Source organism: Sinocyclocheilus grahami, unplaced genomic scaffold (genome assembly GCF_001515645.1).
Source record: "Sinocyclocheilus grahami isolate Dianchi unplaced genomic scaffold, SAMN03320097.WGS_v1.1 scaffold250.1, whole genome shotgun sequence".
Lineage (NCBI taxonomy): Eukaryota > Metazoa > Chordata > Actinopteri > Cypriniformes > Cyprinidae > Sinocyclocheilus > Sinocyclocheilus grahami.
In genome coordinates this window covers 306,161-325,130 of record NW_015505429.1, presented here as the reverse complement: position 1 = coordinate 325,130, position 18,970 = coordinate 306,161, and the positions used below count along the sequence as shown (strand labels likewise).

Genomic DNA, 18,970 nt, shown 5'->3' with positions numbered 1-18,970 from the left:
CTATTTTAATTATAGGCTTGTGAATTAAGCTAACTAATCATAATGCAGTTTCATCTATCATGTATTCAATTTCAGAGGCGCAGCTCATCATAATGGCATTTTCACTAGTTAGCAGTAAGCCGGTTACCTCACCTGAATGTTCATAGATTTGTTTTGGATGTTTCGACGTGGAAAGCAGTTCTTTGCAAAGGAAATATGGATATTTTATTTGTAAACATCATACTTTTTTCGCTTATTTCAGTTAACGTCATAAAACAAGAGCTAAACCAGTAGTAGTACTGACCGCGTGTCGTATAAACAAGGCGGAAGGCGCAAGACAAACTGATTCAACTTGAGTAATTTACACTGGAACCGCTTCGATTGATTCAAACTCGATTCACTAGCAAAAACCAGATCAAAAGAGCCTTTCAGTTTCGAGTTCGACATCGCTTGTAATGATTTTAAAACACATGTCGTGATGGGTGAAACTGAGATTTTCGAAACTCCGAATTAAACCATTGCGTCGCAAAATTTTTCACTGTTTCGAAGCGCTCCAATCGCGTATCGTGAAATATTTTAATCAAATCGTAAATTTAAAGCGCGTACCGTGAATCATTTTAATCAAATCGTAAATTTAAAGCGCGTATCGTGAATCATTTTAATCAAATTGTAAATTTAAAGCGCGTATCGTGAATCATTTTAATCAAATCGTAAATTTAAAGCGCGTATAACGAATCATTTTAATCAAATCGTAAATTTAAAGCGCGTATCGTGAATCATTTTAATCAAATCGTAAATTTAAAGCGTGTACCGTGAATCATTTTAATCAAATCATAAATTTAAAGCGCGTATCGTGAATTATTTGATTCATATAACTTCAGAGCGGGTTCGCAAGTCATTATACGCGCTCCTAGTCCTGATCTGAAATGATGGGTTCGCGAATCAATTTAGGATCGCATGACACAATCCTTTTTTTCTGATTTCTCTCTTTCTTATTTATTAAACAGTACAGTTTTTTAGTAAGACAGTATACCGTTATAAAAACAAAACTAAGAAAAAAGTAAAGATAAAAAGTAAAAAGATAAAAGACAAAGTAAAAAAAAAATCTGTGACATTTACGGTAAAATACCGGCAGCTGTGGTTGCCAGAACTTCACCGTTAAAAATACGGTAGCAACATTTTAGGTTTTACAGAATTAACTTAAATTCACAATAAAAAAACGTATTTCATTAACTGATGTAATGTTAATAAACCAGCATATTGAAGTACTAATATCTGTTTTGAACCATTGTAATACTGATAACCCCCAAAAACAGGTAGTGATGAGAAAGTCACATGATGAATCAAAGCTCATCACAAACAGCTCTTCCACAAGCTCAAGAGGGAAGTACTTATATATATATACAGAAGGTGCACAGTGTCATTCACACAAACACTAAACCCCATCATGGTAACACACATGATACTGAAATAATGCAATACACATTCATTTAACAACATTAGATGTAAGATTAACCCCTAATGTACACAACTGATAAGAAAAAACTAAGAAGAAACAGTTATTTCAATGAAAAAACAAAATATGAAGTGTCATGCAGGGAATTCTGGGAGTTTTTTTCACTTCAAAAAACCATAATTATTTTACTGTAAAATCACATTAAATGTAATTATAGTTATTCACCATATATAGTATGGAAGCTTACTGATAACCAATTAACAGGTTTTTACTGTAGCATTTTTACAGTCGTTTACTGTTAAAATCACAATACTTTTTTACAGTTTAGGCTATTTAAAGTGTTGTTGTAACCTTTTTTTTTTTTTTTAGTAATGGTGTGACATTTTTGTTCATTAATACCTTCACCTGACAATAAATCAGCCTATGGCCAAGTTTACCATGGTAACCATAATCTTCAGGAAACGATAAACATTATGAAAGCTTTTTTCTCTGTTTGGAGGTAGATCATCACATCTATCACAAGTTTACAGTATACACAATGATGCCTATGACATTTTGGAGGAAACTAGGATGGTTACCGTAGTATTTTTTCCCCTAAAAGCTCTGAAAAACAGTAGCATCATTTAGTAAAGAAATCATGCACAGTTACCTTGCAGATCACATAAAAATGTAAAAGATGTAATTTTAACATCTGGCACATCGGACAACTTGCCAATCCAGATTCACACTAAAATACATGTCATCATATTATCTGCTAGTTAGACAGACGAACAGTCACTGACAAAGGAGGACAGATTGATGTGTTATTCTTTAAAGTGACCATTTACTTAACACTTTTGAATGGGTTTAAGAACTTCTTATAAAATTATTTCAGCATTTTAGAGTAAAAGTCATTAAAACTATGGTGTGGGGGGGGTGGAAAAACACAAAATGTGAAAGAATTAGTGACAAAAAACAAAAATATTTGAGCTTCTGGACTCCAGCTCTTCTTCTTGTCCAAAAAAAATAAATAAATAAAATAAAATAAAGGTGAAGAAATTCATACAAGGCAAAAAAAAAAAAAAAAAATTAAATGTTTAATTACTTAAAATTATAAGAATTATTATTTCCAACTTACCTGGCTTCATTCATTTGTTTAAAAAGAAATTATGCAACAGCTCATTAAAACCCAGCACCGTAAACTTCATTAACAGTACAATGTTGTGGAGCTCAACAGCATTGATTGCATGTACACAAAAAATCTCCCTCAAAATGCATTTTTCCAAAGCATCTTCATGTGTGACTTAATACTCAAATAAATGGGAAGATTGCATGCCTTACAGTGTGTTATTGACATTGCTCTGCTGGTGAATGTGAAGTAGTACCCCATATTTTAATAAAGACAGTAATTGCAATGGCATAGAGTCATATTCGCTTTATTTTTTGGGCAAATGTGTTCTGTGCAGAAGTTTGTCGCCACAGGCAAAATAGCACTTTAGTTTGGACAGAGTACTGATTCACAGTTTCATTTCAGGTATTGCCAATAAAAAAATGTATGTAGAGTCCGAATTTCATTAACATTTGCGCTGCATGATGTTTTTTGGACATAGCTTTATGCCTCCAGTTCATAACGAGGGGTGAGAACCAGAAGGGCGTAAGTGACATTTTGGGCAAAATGGAGATAAATGAAGAGTTAATTTGAAAACGGATAACTCCATTTTTTATTTTTATTTTTTTCACAAATCACGTTTTTGTTTTATTGCGCAAGTAATATCAATCAAACTGCAGTTGGGTTGTTTTGATTAAGTAATGCCTTTAAAGTGGACAAAACTGTCTTTTTTGACAAAACGTGTTTGCATTCTTAATAATTTTAGAGTTATTCATTAGAAACCAAAAGACTTAACACTGAACATACTAAACCAGTTGGTGCCAAAAGAGCGTAAGTGCACTTATGCCCCTTTGGCACTGAGAAATGTATTGCGGCTAAAGCCTGTGGATAGCACTTGTGTCAAAATGGCTGACACCACATGTAAGCCAGGTAGGTCAACCATGAGAAGAAACTAGTTTTTTTTTACTGCTGTAGATGTAATATTAATCTTATTTTGTGACAAAGAGCTGGATGATGAGGGAGAAAATGAAATATCCAGAAGTCATTGTCAGTGAGGTGTAGCTAGCTAGCGGATAGTAACCAACAACATACATTCTGATGGTACGTCCCAAGTGAAAAATAAATATACTAAAATGTATTTGAAATACATTTATTTCATGCTAAGTATACTACAAATGCATTTACATATTTATGTACTTAATAAAAATACCCTGCAATTGTACTTTTAGTATACTAATCTGGTATACTTAAAGTCTGCTAAATTGGAACTATTTTAAATGTTGTGCTTAACGCACTTTAATTGTGCTGAAGTCCAAATAAAAATATACTGACGTTTAAGTGGAATTATTGCAAGTATACTTCAGGTACACTTTAGATATCTTGCATTTAAAGACCATCATAAATAGTGAAATTAAAACACATTTTAGGCTTAATATTGAGAAATGTGCATAGTGCACAAGTAGTAGTCCAAATAAAGTTTCATTATAATTTTTATATCAGCAAGTCTTGAGCAATATGTCAGTAAATATATGAATAGAGTTGAACTATACTTGGTATGAAATAAATATATGACATTTTTTTTACTATGGGTGTTATCCTATAGGCACTCAGTTACTGCTTAGACACAAGTGAAAAATAAATATACTAAAATGTATTTGAAATACATTTATTTCATGCTAAGTATACTACAAATGCATTTACATATTTATGTACTTAATAAAAATACCCTGCAATTGTACTTTTAGTATACTAATCTGGTATACTTAAAGTCTGCTAAATTGGAACTATTTTAAATGTTGTGCTTAACGCACTTTAATTGTGCTGAAGTCCAAATAAAAATATACTGACGTTTAAGTGGAATTATTGCAAGTATACTTCAGGTACACTTTAGATATCTTGCATTTAAAGACCATCATAAATAGTGAAATTAAAACACATTTTAGGCTTAATATTGAGAAATGTACATAGTGCACAAGTAGTAGTCCAAATAAAGTTTCATTATAATTTTTATATCAGCAAGTCTTGAGCAATATGTCAGTAAATATATGAATAGAGTTGAACTATACTTGGTATGAAATAAATATATGACTTTTTTTTACTATGGGTGTTATCCTATAGGCACTCAGTTACTGCTTAGACACAAGAGAAAGAATGCAGAGAAGGGACAGACAGACATAGACAAAGGATAGTACTGGGGAAAGGATACAAGAAATGCAGCGAGTAAAACGTTACACAGATGTCCACCTGGGATCACTGCTGTGAAAAAGAAAGACACAGCTTTACAAGTCAGCCAATCAGAGTAGGCTACCATTTCATGTACAATTCACAATTCCATCTGAAACATTTTTTTACGACACATTCACACTAGTTCAAATCTATTAACATTTTATTTACTGTCTATTTACTGACATGTCACTCGATACTTACTGATATAAAAAAAATTAATTAAACTTTATTTGGCGTACTACTTATGCACATTTCTCAATATTAAGCCTAAAATGTGTTTTAATGTCACTATTGATGAGGACTGTATGCTCTTCGAATAATATCGGTCTTTAAATGCATGATATTTAAATTGTACCTGAAGTATACTTGCAATAGTTTCACTTTTAGCACAATCAAATATACTTCAGCACTACTTTCTTACAATTAAAGTGCATTAAGTACAAAATTAGTTGTTCCAATTTAGCAAACTTTAAGTATACCAGTGTAGTGATACGTAAATAATATGTAAACGTATTTGTAGTATAGCATGAAATAAATGTATTTCAAATAAATTTTTGTATATTTAATTTTCTAATTCTAAGGAAGTCATAAAGGCTTTACAAATCAACCATTTGACCAAATTGTTAAGTGCCTGAGATGACCATTTCAGTCAAATTAATCTAATTTGATGTAAAGGCTTTTTTATGTGATATTTTATTTTATCATAATGGATTGTTATTTCCTTTCAACTCTTTAATGTAATGTTTTGTTCATATTGTCAGCAGATGCGCCCATGTTTTTATACACAAAATTGAATAAAACATCGGTGCCAAAAAGGCGCAAGTGACTTTTTTTAAATAAAAAAAAAATTAGAATTTTTGTTTTTCCTGAATAAATGTTAAAATCGTGTTCAAAAAGTATACCGTTATCCATGCGTGTACACATTTTTTATTATAAAAGATTGAAATCATTACACAAAATCAGATCAAACTATGGTCAATTTTTGTTTTGGCCCTCCTGTAAAGTCGGTGCAATGTCACTTACGCCCTTCTGGTTCTCACCCCTCGACAAGATCTATATATAATCCTGTGAGTGTAAGAGTAACAGCATTCCATGCATCTGAAACATGGGAGAAAAGTACAAAGACTGAAACTAGGAAACCTTTGCTTTTATATAAATACTGAATAATGTGCAAATACAATCCAAGTACCGTCGAAACACTTTCATATATATAATATTGTCCTTTTCAAGACGTGATTTTCAAGCGAAAAGAAACAGAATTCTGTCAAGACATGGCTGAGCAAAATACTCACAATTGCACTAAGAGAAACGGTCCAAAACAGGCCACTGCTACAACTAAAATATTATAAAACTCATTAAAAACCGGACATTTAGATGCTCGTATATGAAATGTAGATGATGCAAACTCAAAGTGCAGTACCTGACATTGGTCCATAGTTCAGTTCAAAAATTAATGGATGAAGCCAACAACACGGTCCTATAAAAATAAAAACTTAGAGAAAGTTATTTTCCCACAGTCACATATTCAAGTCCTTTTGGTTAGCCGATCAGGGTGATTTTTCAAGTGTGACTGGCACCAGTGATCTGTGAAAGCCTTCCTGCCGCCACAGAAGGAGAATGCGAATCATTCTGGCTTTACAGGTCCTGCTTAAGCATACTAGCTGGACTGGCACCATGGGGTCAGGCTGAGGTCACACTCTAGAAAGGTGTTGATGACAGTACATGGAGCTCCGCTGATGGTCACTTCCTGTCTGGACTCCACCTTGTAGCGGAGGTTAGTCAGGCCACCCTCTGGGTCCACCTTAAACTGCTCCTGAAAACGCAGACAGACACGAATCCAAACATTAGGAAAGGGGTCTGCATGACGACAGTGTGTCATGAGAGAGCAGAGATGCAGACAGGTACGTGGGAAAAAAGATGAGAACATTGCGCGGATCGGGGGCATGCTCTTTTAAAGATATTTGCTTTGCATACTCATTTGTAGTTCTTTTTTTTTTTTTAGAAACTTTAACACATTTTTTCAATATACATTGTTCAATATTTATTGTTCAATATACAGAAAGTTCAAAAGAAAGCATTTATTTGAAATAGAAACCTTTCGTAACATCATAAATGTCTTTACTGTCTCTAGTTATGTACCTTGCTAAATATATTAATCTCACTAAACTAGTGGTCGGCCGATATATCGGGCAATATTTGGCATTTTTCAAATATCGGCCGAAAAGTTTTTCTGCTTGGCCGATGTGTTCGAGGCGGGACTTTTATTTTGACGGCGCTGAGAGCAGCAGCGCCTGAGCACACAGTGCTCACGTTCTCCCTCTTGTTCGCCGTCGTCGTTAACAGTTCTGTCTAATACAGATAGAAGTCTGTCTAATAATCAGATAGAACTGTTAAATAAAGGAATTAAAATGTATACAAAAAGTATTATAACGATTGCTTTTATATTATTAGTAATAGAAAGGCAAACATTATAATACTTTCTCATTTGCCGTCAGCATTCAGCAAATATGCATTTACATCATTTAAACAAATCTTTGAATGGCTAATGAAAATGTAATTTCACAAACCTTGCAAACTTAGTCGAATCCAGCTGTGAGATCTTGTGAAGTGTGCGTGTGACCTGCATGATCGCGTGTTCTCTGCGTGACTTTCGGTCCGTGCAAACTGAATGCTTTAAACATTAAATTCGTGATTTCAAATTATGCTGCGCTTTATGCATTTGCCCACGGTCATATTCATGTCATTTTCACTGTGTGCTGTATGTAAAATGAGTGTTACCTTGGCTTTATTTGAACTCTGTTGGTTACAGTTTACTTCCTTTTTAATTATATTTTTAATAAATATTTATGGAAAATACTTTGTCACCTAAACTATAAGTACGTTTATTTTACAAATTTATTTTTTAATCCATTTTCAAATGATTTAAAATTTCTTAAATATTAATTAAAATAAACACAATTATATCGGCTTTATATCGGCCACCCTGCTTTCCAAGATATCGGCATCGGCTGTCAAAAAAATAAACCCCAATATCGGTCGACCACTACACTAAACATCTAACCTATGAAAGGTAGATCAAATATATACTTACTAGACATTTGTCTGATAAATGGCATCAAAAGAATTCAAATAAACAAATTTAAAGAAAGCAAAATTAAACTTTTTTTGAGGTTGGAAAATGTATCACATGATTAATACATAACCATAATGTTGCTGAATGTCATATGAGGTATACATATTTTTAAAGTCCAGATTTTTTTACCTGCTTTTGTGCAGCGATCCGCTTCTGATCTCTCTTCCTCCAGCCTGGATCATGGATGTGTCGAAATGTTTTAGTTCCTGTAGTAATACCCGTTGGCCTAAAAAGCTGGTAAATACAAAATGATCTATGAAATCAGAAATACAGCTAAAGATAACATCTTTTCTTTATTTTTCAAACATTTTCAAGTACCTTAAGATCAGCTGTTTTCAGTCTTCTAAAAAACTCGTCATCTTCTCTTCCCCATCCCCAGAAGCGGTTCGACATCCCATTGCACTTCAGACACACATGACAAGCGATTGTAATTGCGAACGAATTCTCTTCAGAAGCAGTATTCAATACTCACAAGTATTCAGGTTTCTTACCAGCTGATAATGTTTCTTGGAAAGCAGCAGGATTCCTCCAACATACGTCTTATAATGATATAAGGGATGAAGCTCTGGAGAGGCCACATGGAAGGGACCCTCCTTCGGGAATCCATAGTCCAGATCCTCATTTTGAGGCAACAAGTCCACATCATGCATTGCAATGTAGTCGGTGTCATTACCGCTTTCCATAAACCCAACGTTAATAAGAGAGGCCCGATTGAACCTGAAAAGCATGCATACAAACTGTTGTGCAATGGATATGGCTTTCAATAAAAGAACAAATACATACGGGGGAGCCTAAACTATTCCAGCAATGAAAGGTACTCACCGAAAGTGATCCAGCTGGTTTACAATAAATATTTTATGTCGTATTTTCTTTTTGTTGAGGAAAGCATGCATATAAGGGACAAATACAAGCAGCTCTTCAAAGCGCTCTCTGAATGGCACAATGAGGGCCATTTTGTGAGGGCCCCACGATGGGTCATCAGCAGACGACGACTGTCTCTCTACAGGACAGGGCTGGTGAGGGAGGTGACTGGACCCAACCGTCTGGCTCATGCCTCCTGAACAAGTCAGCTGCACCCAAAGAAGAGAGCCCAAAACAAACAGCATGCAGAGCCCAAAGAGCTTCCAGACGGTGCATTTCCTCGACAGAAAACTGGAAACATGAATACATTTGTGTGAAACCTCAAACTGACACAACTGTGTTCAAGCACTAAATAAATGGACCACAACAGTCCCTGCAAACAAAACATCAGTGGTCAATACTTAAAGGCCCCCATACGCTTTAAAAACCCCATTTAAATGCTTGATGCATGAAATTGGCGTATTTCCCTTTAAAACGGGAATTAGAGCTCAAATTCAAATCAGAAGTGAGGTGCAGTCACATTTATCAAACTTTTTTGAGTGCAAAATCCAGTCATTTCAATAGTGATCCAAGCAACTGGGAATTTCGTGGGAGCACAAAAGATTTCCCTATGCAGATTTCACAACAGCTATATGTTGATTCTGCAAATCTGCAGTGCTCTCCAACAGAAAGTTACTTGTTTTCATGTTGCTTCATACATTGCTACAGTTGACAATAGGCCGCCTTTTTCCCATGAAATTCAACTAATGTGACTGTACCTTTAAGCAATATTAGTGGGAGGGACATTCACATTCTAGAGAGCATTTGATTGGACAAAATGAATGAGTGCAAGATGAGTCATCAATACTTTTTTGGTTAGTTTTCCAAGAAGAGAAATACTCTACAATTAATACAAAGTTTTGTATTATTATTACAATAATTTTGCATGTGACTCAAAAGCTAACAGAAATGGCCTAAAAGTAATACAACTAGTTATGATTTCATAGGGTCTTTGAAGTACATTACAAAAAGCTTACAATACGAGTTTTAGTGAGCCAGTTGATCAAAATGAATTAGCATAAGCAACTTACAATATACAACTGCAAGCATTACCTACACTGGTTGACAAACGTATTGTTGATCCTCAGGGACCTCATGCATCTTGCTCAATCAGACTTAACCCTATAAAGCCTAAGGTATCATATTTGATACATGAATTTCTAAGGCCTATAAAAGTACCAAAATGATTACAACTTTGCTTAAAAACCTGTAGTACACAATCTACTATACCCTTTCTGTTATCTGACTGATAGTTTATACATTTTAAGCCAATAAATGGCCTTTTTGCTGCAAAATCTTTACTGATTTTTTTTGTAAGAATTACATACAGGCCTATTGTTAATAATATTTCAAGATGAACATTTACCGGACTGATGCAAATGACGTTTGCTTGACTATCTAGAAATTTTTTTTATTAAATATGAGCAGTGTTGGGGAAAGTTACTTTTAAAAGTAATGCGTTAAGGCCCATTCACACCAAGCAAGATAACTATAAAGATAACGATAATGATATAGTTCTAAAAATCGTTCTCAATATTAAAGAATAGCATAGTTCACACCACAACTATAACGATAACGATACAGAGGAACGATATCGTTGTGATCACTTTCAAAACGATTTTTTTCCAGCTGATGAACGATAAAACACTGACAGCCAATCAGAATCCATCCTGCTGTAACGAGCTCAAGAATTTAAAGCGGCAGACGCGCGTGCGCTTAGAATAAACAGACGATATCGTTCGCTGGTGTGGACGCTAATATCGTTATCTTTATAGTATCGTTCTTGGTGTGAACGGGGCTTTACAATATTGCGTTTCCCCCTAAAAAAGTAACTAATTACGTTACTTAGTTACTTTTTATGGAAAGTAATGCGTTACGTTACTTTTGCGTTACTTTTTAAATCTGGACAGGGCTTGCTTGTTTCGTCTTAAAATAAAAAAAGTTATATTTTTGGCAAATATAAAAGCCTTTTCACACCAAAAGTGAAATGAATAAGCCTCAGGCTGAAGGAAAGTAAATGTACGTCTGTACAGTAGAATGCAGAAGAAGACATTTCAACACACTTCAGCAGTAAACAAAGACAAGTGTTTGTCTAGAATAATTAGTGCTTATTAGTACGCTTGAACTGGATCATCGAAGCTCAGAAGCAAATAGAATGGGATTAAATACATAAAGCATATTTGTGTTGTTTAACATTTAATTGCAGGTTTGCGTCATATTCTGAGTTGCATTATTTTTATTCATTTTGAGGAATACTGAAAAAGTGTGTTTTTTGTGAGTGAGATGAATTAATGCATATTCATATTTATTTTAGAGCTACAGTAACATCTGATTTCTCTCAACATGAGGACAGGAGAGCTGACAGTCAATACATTGCAAAAAAAAGTAACTAGCGTTACTTATTTGAAAAAGTAACTCAGATATTCTCTTGTAAATTAAAAAGTAATGCGTTACTTTACTAGTTACTTGAAAAAAGTAATCTGATTACGTAACTTGCGTCACCCACAACACTGAACATGAGTATCAAAACTGCCTGATGCATCATATTTAAAGGAACATGTAATTGTTAAGCTCTTAATCATCATTAGTTTGCATTGCAAGTTGTGTTGAGCTCCATATTCTCACTGTATCATACTATATGAGCCATAAAAGCCTGATGCATCAAACATTAACGTTTAAGATTTTCTTTCATATTTTGTCTAAAGGTCCAATAAGCAGGTCCTCTGGGAATGATTTATTCTGCCTATTATTGCACATGTCAGGCTTTCCAGGGTTAAAACTCTCTACACACTTCTCAACACATGCCTCATACTCACTGAAGCCCTCCATGTCGCTGCACCCTTTGACTTTCACTTCTTCAAATGATGAAACACATTAAACGACAACTACTAGCAAGCTAAAATAGCAATGCATCTATCGGAATAAGATTATATCGACATAAAACACACACCAGAGTGGCCGCACGTTCATATGCATGCTATGCCTGAAGCGTTTACCTTCGGTCATCTTTGAAATACAGCACAGGTTTTCTCCGTGAGGAGTACATCATCTCTGAGCCTCTCAGAGCAGCGCTGTGGCACGCGAGCAGGTCGAGTATTTCACTGACACAGCCTCGAGCTTGAGCTCATGTCATCTACATGTTAAACTCTCATTCCTAGTTTGCAACAGCGTCTTTCGTCTCTTTCCAGCACAAATGACTCGCGGCTTTAAATCCCATTCTTCCTAGCGGCCGGCTTGAATGATTTCTCTCATTGTAGGTACTCTATCCTGCGTAAAGCGCAGTCATAAACATATTTCATGATGTTATGATTAGAAAATGTGGTGCGTTCAGGTACACGTCACTCATGACGGTCCGACAAAAAACACAAGCGCACGAGCTCGCGGTAATGTTTTACGGTTAACACATTCGTCTGAATTACTTAGACGTGTTTTACATGCCTCAGAAATACTATATGGTTTCCGCTTGTTTTATACGGCGCGTCATTGTCGGTAACCGTTAAAAAACTTAAGTGACAACCGTGACAAAATAAATAAAACCACACGCTGGCTGCAACCGTCCGTCTCTGAGATATTCCTCTGGAAACAACGTACGAAATAAAGTTCCTATGATTTTTCTGACCGGTACAATTAATTTAGAGACATAATCAGAAATATTTGAATACCGTTATATGCATAAAGCATAGGTAACCAAAGAACAGTGATACAAAAAAATGTACAGATATATGACTAACTAACGAGCAGCTGTGATGGAAAATTCAACTCTTTTCTGAGAATCGGTTCTTTAGAACAGTTCGTTTTAATGAACCGGTTAAAACGATTCAGTGACTCTTTAACGCTAACGCATGATTCGACATTCCAATAGAATATCACACGCTCCATTAAAGCTTCACGGTACGCACAAAGCACTGTTAATTATGTTCATTACGCAAGCTAAGTGTTTACTTTAGTTATTCGTGTCCTGCGTTCAGTGTGTTGCAATCTTCATTTAGCTCATAAACGTTATTTAGAACCTAGATAAACGATGTATTTACATGAAACAAAATATTTACATGTATTAGCTGAAACAAAATACGTTTCGCAGGTTTTAATAAAACAGTTTTGCAGACCGCTTAACCGATTCACTGAAAAGATCCGAACCAAAGAAAGATTCGATCACGAATCGGACGTGGTTAACAGCTGTAGATGGTCTAGTAAATAAAATATCATACATCCAATTACATTTTTAAAGTTCTGAATAGTTGAAATCGTTAAATAGATCTATGCCATGATTCGACATTCCAATAGAATATCACACGCTCCATTAAAGCTTCACGGTACGCACAAAGCACTGTTAATTATGTTCATTACGCAAGCTAAGTGTTTACTTTAGTTATTCGTGTCCTGCGTTCAGTGTGTTGCAATCTTCATTTAGCTCATAAACGTTATTTAGAACCTAGATAAACGATGTATTTACATGAAACAAAATATTTACATGTATTAGCTGAAACAAAATACGTTTCGCAGGTTTTAATAAAACAGTTTTGCAGACCGCTTAACCGATTCACTGAAAAGATCCGAACCAAAGAAAGATTCGATCACGAATCGGACGTGGTTAACAGCTGTAGATGGTCTAGTAAATAAAACATCATACATCCAATTACATTTTTAAAGTTCTGAATAGTTGAAATCGTTAAATAGATCTATGTAATGAAAATGACATTAGTTAATTTTGCGGAAATGTGAAGTTTTGCTCTCCTCTAGTAAATTAATTCCTCAAATCTTGAAGAAGTTGTTTGACCAAGTAATTATGAAGACACCTAAGCCAATGTTGGGGAGAGTGGGAAACTTTATTTCTGAGTGCAATTATAGGGTAGATTTCTCGCCAACAAATTTTCCTTCCCCCGCCCCTACTTAAAAAATAACCCCATTTCCCAGTGGCTGTTCACAAACTAAAATGACCAAAAACAAAACAAAAAAGTTCAACCATACAAATGTGATGGCAAAGCATTTCAGTGAGCGGTAATCTATGCGTAACAAAACAACATGCAGTCTTGTTTTTTTGGAAAGAAAACACAACATAATGACACCAGCTATGGTATCTGAAAAAGCGAGCAAATCACAAATATCGTTTTTACAGTGTATTCTGGGCAGATCAATTTAAGAGTGAATAAACCACTGAAATCTCTACATCAACCTGAGGATTCTACAATAGAAAAAAAGATGTGAAAAATATGATAATGTCTGTGTAAGACGGCTTTCAAAGGAAACAGAAAAACTCTTGATAGCTAATGGGTATTCATTAAAAATATAAAACCTTTTGATAGCATTTATTTCAATGTGTCAAGTACTCATAATTAAACATTTCACCCTTTGATAACTACATTTTGCCATTTATTTGGACATATACATTTCAAACATGTACACGGTTATTCAAAATCACTGAGGTCGGCATCAAACTGTAGCTATCAAAAGGGAAGGCGGCCTGATTCTAACATGATCCGAGTGTTCTTGACAGCAAAAAAATATAAAATTGGGGGTATAGAAAAGAAAACATCAACCAACTGTATAAAGAATACAAATTTAAACGCCAAGAAACATTCACTCTGAGCAAAACTTTAAATATCATACTAATTACTGCACAACCAAACAACAGAACACATTTACACCTGCCACCAGGATAAACTCGGTTATTTTTGTCTTGTAAATGTTTAAGCAAATAATCCAAGGTCATTTAGGAAAAACGTCATACTTGCAGCCCAGTTAATAGTTAATGTCTTCATCAGCTTTCTGAAACAAATGATAAGGCAACCACTATGCAATTTGTGTTTTGAATCCAGTTAACTGCTTTTGTTGAGTGCCTATCACCTCCAAACAGTAACAAACTGTAATGTGTTTCTGGACAGAAACTAGGTTCACATTACATGGGGTGTGGCACTGAAACGAGCAGCGTAAGACAAATCTCAATGCAGGATAAAAGAGGGCAATTTAGGGAGGGAACTAAACTGAGAGCATGTTGACTTTTCAGCAGCCTTGACCACACATGAAGCAGGCAATCTTCAAAATGCTGCGTGTACTGTATCAACTGACAATCATCACAACTTAATAAAAAAAATCGGACTACAGTTCTATACTAATTTCTTGGCCTCAAAGAAGCTCTTCAGATGTCTCATTTGCCAAAACCCAATGGCCACCAGGATCAGCGTCTGGACGATAGACCACCACAGGACCCTCTGATTGGTGCTCTCGCTGGTCTGTCTGAAGCGCTCCTCGCGATACTGGAAGGAGAAGAAAATTCAGATTAGGATCATTCGTGCACACATATGACAGAAATACCATGTTTTATCACTGGTTCTGTATAACCTCAACCCCACAGAGCACTTACCCTCTGATAGTTCTGCTCTTTCTGGACCTGATCCACCTGCTCCATCAGCTGTCGCACCCTCAGCTGCAGCTCCGTCAGCTTGTCCTTGGCAGCGATTTCTGCATAGTTGTTTGTATGCTCACCAACTTGGATGTCCAAGTGAACACGCTGTATCAAAGATTCAAAAGCAAAAGCTGTCTGAATAGGTAGCCACTGAACATTAGATGGTGCTCTACACAATAAAAAAGAAAAATTATATTTGTGACCCTGGACCACAAGACCAGTCTTAAGTCGTTGGGGTATATTTGTAGCACTAGCCAAAAAAACATTGTATGGATCAAAATTATAGATTTTTCTTTTATGCCAAAAATCATTAGGATATCAAGTCAAGATCGACTCAGTTTTATCTGTGACATGGACAGGAAAAGCGATATAAATCGCTACATGAACCTTTTTTTCATATAAACTGGAATAAATACAAAACTAGAGCCAAACTAAAACTGAAATGAGACGCACCTTTATAGCACTTTTGCTTGTACTAATAGATTTTTTAGAATAGCTTTTTCGTAGAATCTTCTCTGACAGACAATCAAAATGGCAACGTCCTACAATTGGTCTTCAGATGAAGATAACAGTCAACCAAAAGGTCAATGATTTGCACCCAGATGTGACCGAACAATTACTGCATACAGTATTTCACCCATTCGGACCCACCCGTTCTGTACAAGTGTGCAGAGACTCGAGGCTATGGTTTTGTGACCTTTGAACAGCGTCATTTAGCAGAAAATTCTCTAGTGGCTCTGAATTTTTTGGAGATCTTGGGCAAACCAATGCGCATCACACGGGCCCAGAACATGACTTAAGATCCTGGCAAGACACAGGGATAGGTTTGCCAAATATGATGTCCTCTTTGGGGAACTGCAGCCGCGCAGAGAGGTCTGTGACGGGAACAGCAAACCTAAAGACAAAGAACAGACTGAGCCCAGAGAGAACAGCTCTGATGAACCAAGGTCACTGCTTGTGAGTAATCTGCACTCAGACGTGACCGAACAAGAGCTGCATGCAGTATTCCTCCCATTCGGCCCCATCTGTACTGTACAAGTGTGCAGAGACAGAAGAACCAACCACTCTCGTGGCTATGCTTCTGTGACCTTTGAATGCCGCCATGATGCAGAAAATGCCCTAGCGACTTTTCAGAGCTCATGAGCGAACTGATGTTTATCATGTGGGGCCAAGACATGATCATTAAGGTCCTGGCAAAGCTCAGTGAAAACAGCTCTCATGATCAGCTCTCAGCTCCAGTGACAGGCAAGAAATAGCCCGGACTGAACCCACTGAGCAGTCACAGGGAAGAAGGCTGGCGAATACTGTAAAAAGTTATTTTACAACAGTCATGAGCAGCCCAGATACCTTGCTTGGCATCGGCCTGTTGGCTCTAGCACGCACTGAGTGCTTTATTAGAAGCCTACAATTATACAGCTCTAACATGGCACTTTCTGCCATCAAAAAACAGGACAGAGCCTATCAATAACAAGTGCTGCTAATGCTGGGAAAACAGCAGTCCAAAACAGTGAATCTAATCACCATATAGGCAAGAAAGAAGAAAGGGGTGATTCTTCAGTCTACCTACACAGTGATTAGTGGCCTCTGTACATACAGTGGGTACGGAAACTATTCAGACCCCCTTAAATTTTTCACTCTTTGTTATATTGCAGCCATTTGCTAAAATCATTTAAGTAAATTTTTTTTCCTCATTAATGTACACACAGCACCCCATATTGACAGAAAAACACAGAATTGTTGACATTTTTGCAGATTTATTAAAAAAGAAAAACTGAAATATCACATGGTCCTAAGTATTCAGACCCTTTGCTCAGTATTTAGTAGAAGCACCCTTTTGATCTAATACAGCCATGAGTCTTTTTGGGAAAGATGCAACAAGTTTTTCACTCCTGGATTTGGGGATCCTCTGCCATTCCTCCTTGCAGATCCTCTCCAGTTCTGTCAGGTTGGATGGTAAACGTTGGTGGACAGCCATTTTTAGGTCTCTCCAGAGATGCTCAATTGGGTTTAAGTCAGGGCTCTGGCTGGGCCATTCAAGAACAGTCACAGAGTTGTTGTGAAGCCACTCCTTTGTTATTTTAGCTGTGTGCTTAGGGTCATTGTCTTGTTGGAAGGTAAACCTTTGGCCCAGTCTGAGGTCCTGAGCACTCTGGAGAAGGTTTTCGTCCAGGATATCCCTGTGCTTGGCCGCATTCCTCTTTCCCTTGATTGCAACCAGTCGTCCTGTCCCTGCAGCTGAAAAAACCCCCCACAGCATGATGCTGCCACCACCATGCTTCACTGTTGGGACTGTATTGGACAGGTGATGAGCAGTGCCTGGTTTTCTCCACACATACCGCTTAGAATTAAGGCCAAAAAGTTCTATCTTGGCCTCATCCGACCAGAGAATCTTATTTCTCACCATCTTGGAGTCCTTCAGGTGTTTTTTCATGTGTCTTGCACTGAGGAGAGGCTTCCGTCGGGCCACTCTGCCATAGAGCCCCGACTGGTGGAGGGCTGCAGTGATGGTTGACCTTCTGCAACTTTCTCCCATCTCCTGACTGCATCTCTGGAGCTCAGCCACAGTGATCTTTGGGTTCTTCTTTACCTCTCTCACCAAGGCTCTTCTCCCCCGATAGCTCAGTTTGGCCGGACGGGCAGCTCTAGGAAGGGGTCTGGTCGTGCCAAATGTCTTCCATTTAAGGATTATGGAGGCCACTGTGCTCTTGGGAACCTTAAGTGCAGCAGAATTTTTTTTGTAACCTTGGCCAGATCTGTGCTTTGCCACAATTCTGTCTCTGAGCTCTTCAGGCAGTTCCTTTGACCTCATGATTCTCATTTGCTCTGACATGCACTGTGAGCTGTAAGGTCTTATATAGACAGGTGTGTGGCTTTCCTAATCAAGTCCAATCAGTATAATCAAACACAGCTGGACTCAAATGAAGGTGTAGAACCATCTCAAGGATGATCAGAAGAAATGGACAGCACCTGAGTTAAATATATGAGTGTCACAGCAAAGGGTCTGAATACTTAGGACCATGTGATATTTCAGTTTTTCTTTTTTAATAAATCTGCAAAAATGTCAACAATTCTGTGTTTTTCTGTCAATATGGGGTGCTGTGTGTACATTAATGAGGAAAAAAAATTAACTTAAATGATTTTAGCAAATGGCTGCAATATAACAAAGAGTGAAAAATTTAAGGGGGTCTGAATACTTTCCGTACCCACTGTATACCTAACCATTCCCTTGTGCATAATAAATAAATACAGATAGATAGATGAAAACCAGGCTGAGTGATACAATCCATACAGTCCATGATTTTTACAGCTGATGATTTTTCAACACCACTAGATTGTTCTGACTGAATCTGATGCTATCAAATTAGTAATAAATGCTTATGTACAAGATATTTAAACCGTTTCATATTTCTGTGCACAAAAGCATTTTTTGGGACGAGACTCTGAAACGTCTTGATAAACATATCATGATGCTGCTTCACAGTGTGCAGCTGCAGACAGTGACAAAACTATATGAATATGTACCTGTCGTGAATCCTGACCATATTGTTGTACAAAAAAAATTGTTAGTTACACATTTTTATTATTAATTATTTTTGAACACTAGTGGTTTAATATGAATATGGCATAAATTGGGTCCTAATAATTAAGGGCAAAATAATAAGAAAAAAAAACTGTTCAACTGTTAAAAACTGAAAAAAGCAAAAATATTTGACTAGTTAACTGTTGTAACTGCTTTATTTTCTCACCAAAAGCATCATTTTACAGTCACTGCCCATTTAAATGTGA

The 18,970-nt window shown here is 36.4% G+C and overlaps 1 protein-coding gene and 1 long non-coding RNA gene across 2 annotated transcripts; both read right to left on the bottom strand.

The window, feature by feature from the left end:
• Positions 1 to 5,666: 5,666 nt before the first annotated feature.
• Positions 5,667 to 12,508, bottom strand: LOC107598313 (beta-1,4-galactosyltransferase 7-like). Its single transcript, XM_016289612.1, has 6 exons — positions 11,778 to 12,508; positions 8,704 to 9,033; positions 8,373 to 8,598; positions 8,200 to 8,283; positions 8,011 to 8,115; positions 5,667 to 6,561 (listed from the first exon to the last, which is right to left on the bottom strand). Exons 1-6 carry the CDS (start codon positions 11,828 to 11,830, stop codon positions 6,406 to 6,408), a joined length of 954 nt encoding a protein of 317 aa, XP_016145098.1. The 5' UTR covers positions 11,831 to 12,508; the 3' UTR covers positions 5,667 to 6,405.
• A 1,303-nt stretch (positions 12,509 to 13,811) lies between these two features.
• LOC107598314 (uncharacterized) lies at positions 13,812 to 15,319 on the bottom strand. The gene is made up of 2 exons (XR_001610544.1): positions 15,143 to 15,319; positions 13,812 to 15,035 (listed from the first exon to the last, which is right to left on the bottom strand). It is a non-coding gene; the product is annotated as an uncharacterized lncRNA (long non-coding RNA).
• Between the last annotated feature and the right edge of the window lie 3,651 nt (positions 15,320 to 18,970).

What these genes read in the sequence shown, in the direction of transcription:
- LOC107598313 (XM_016289612.1), bottom strand. Translation starts at nt 11,830, where the DNA reads ATGATGTACTCCTCACGGAGAAAACCTGTGCTGTATTTCAAAGATGAC. An exon ending in AACCAGCTGGATCACTTTCG is followed by an intron (nt 8,599 to 8,703) that starts GTGAGTACCTTT and finishes CATGCTTTTCAG; the next exon opens with GTTCAATCGGGCCTCTCTTA. An exon ending in TGAAAACAGCTGATCTTAAG is followed by an intron (nt 8,116 to 8,199) that starts GTACTTGAAAAT and finishes TGTATTTACCAG; the next exon opens with CTTTTTAGGCCAACGGGTAT.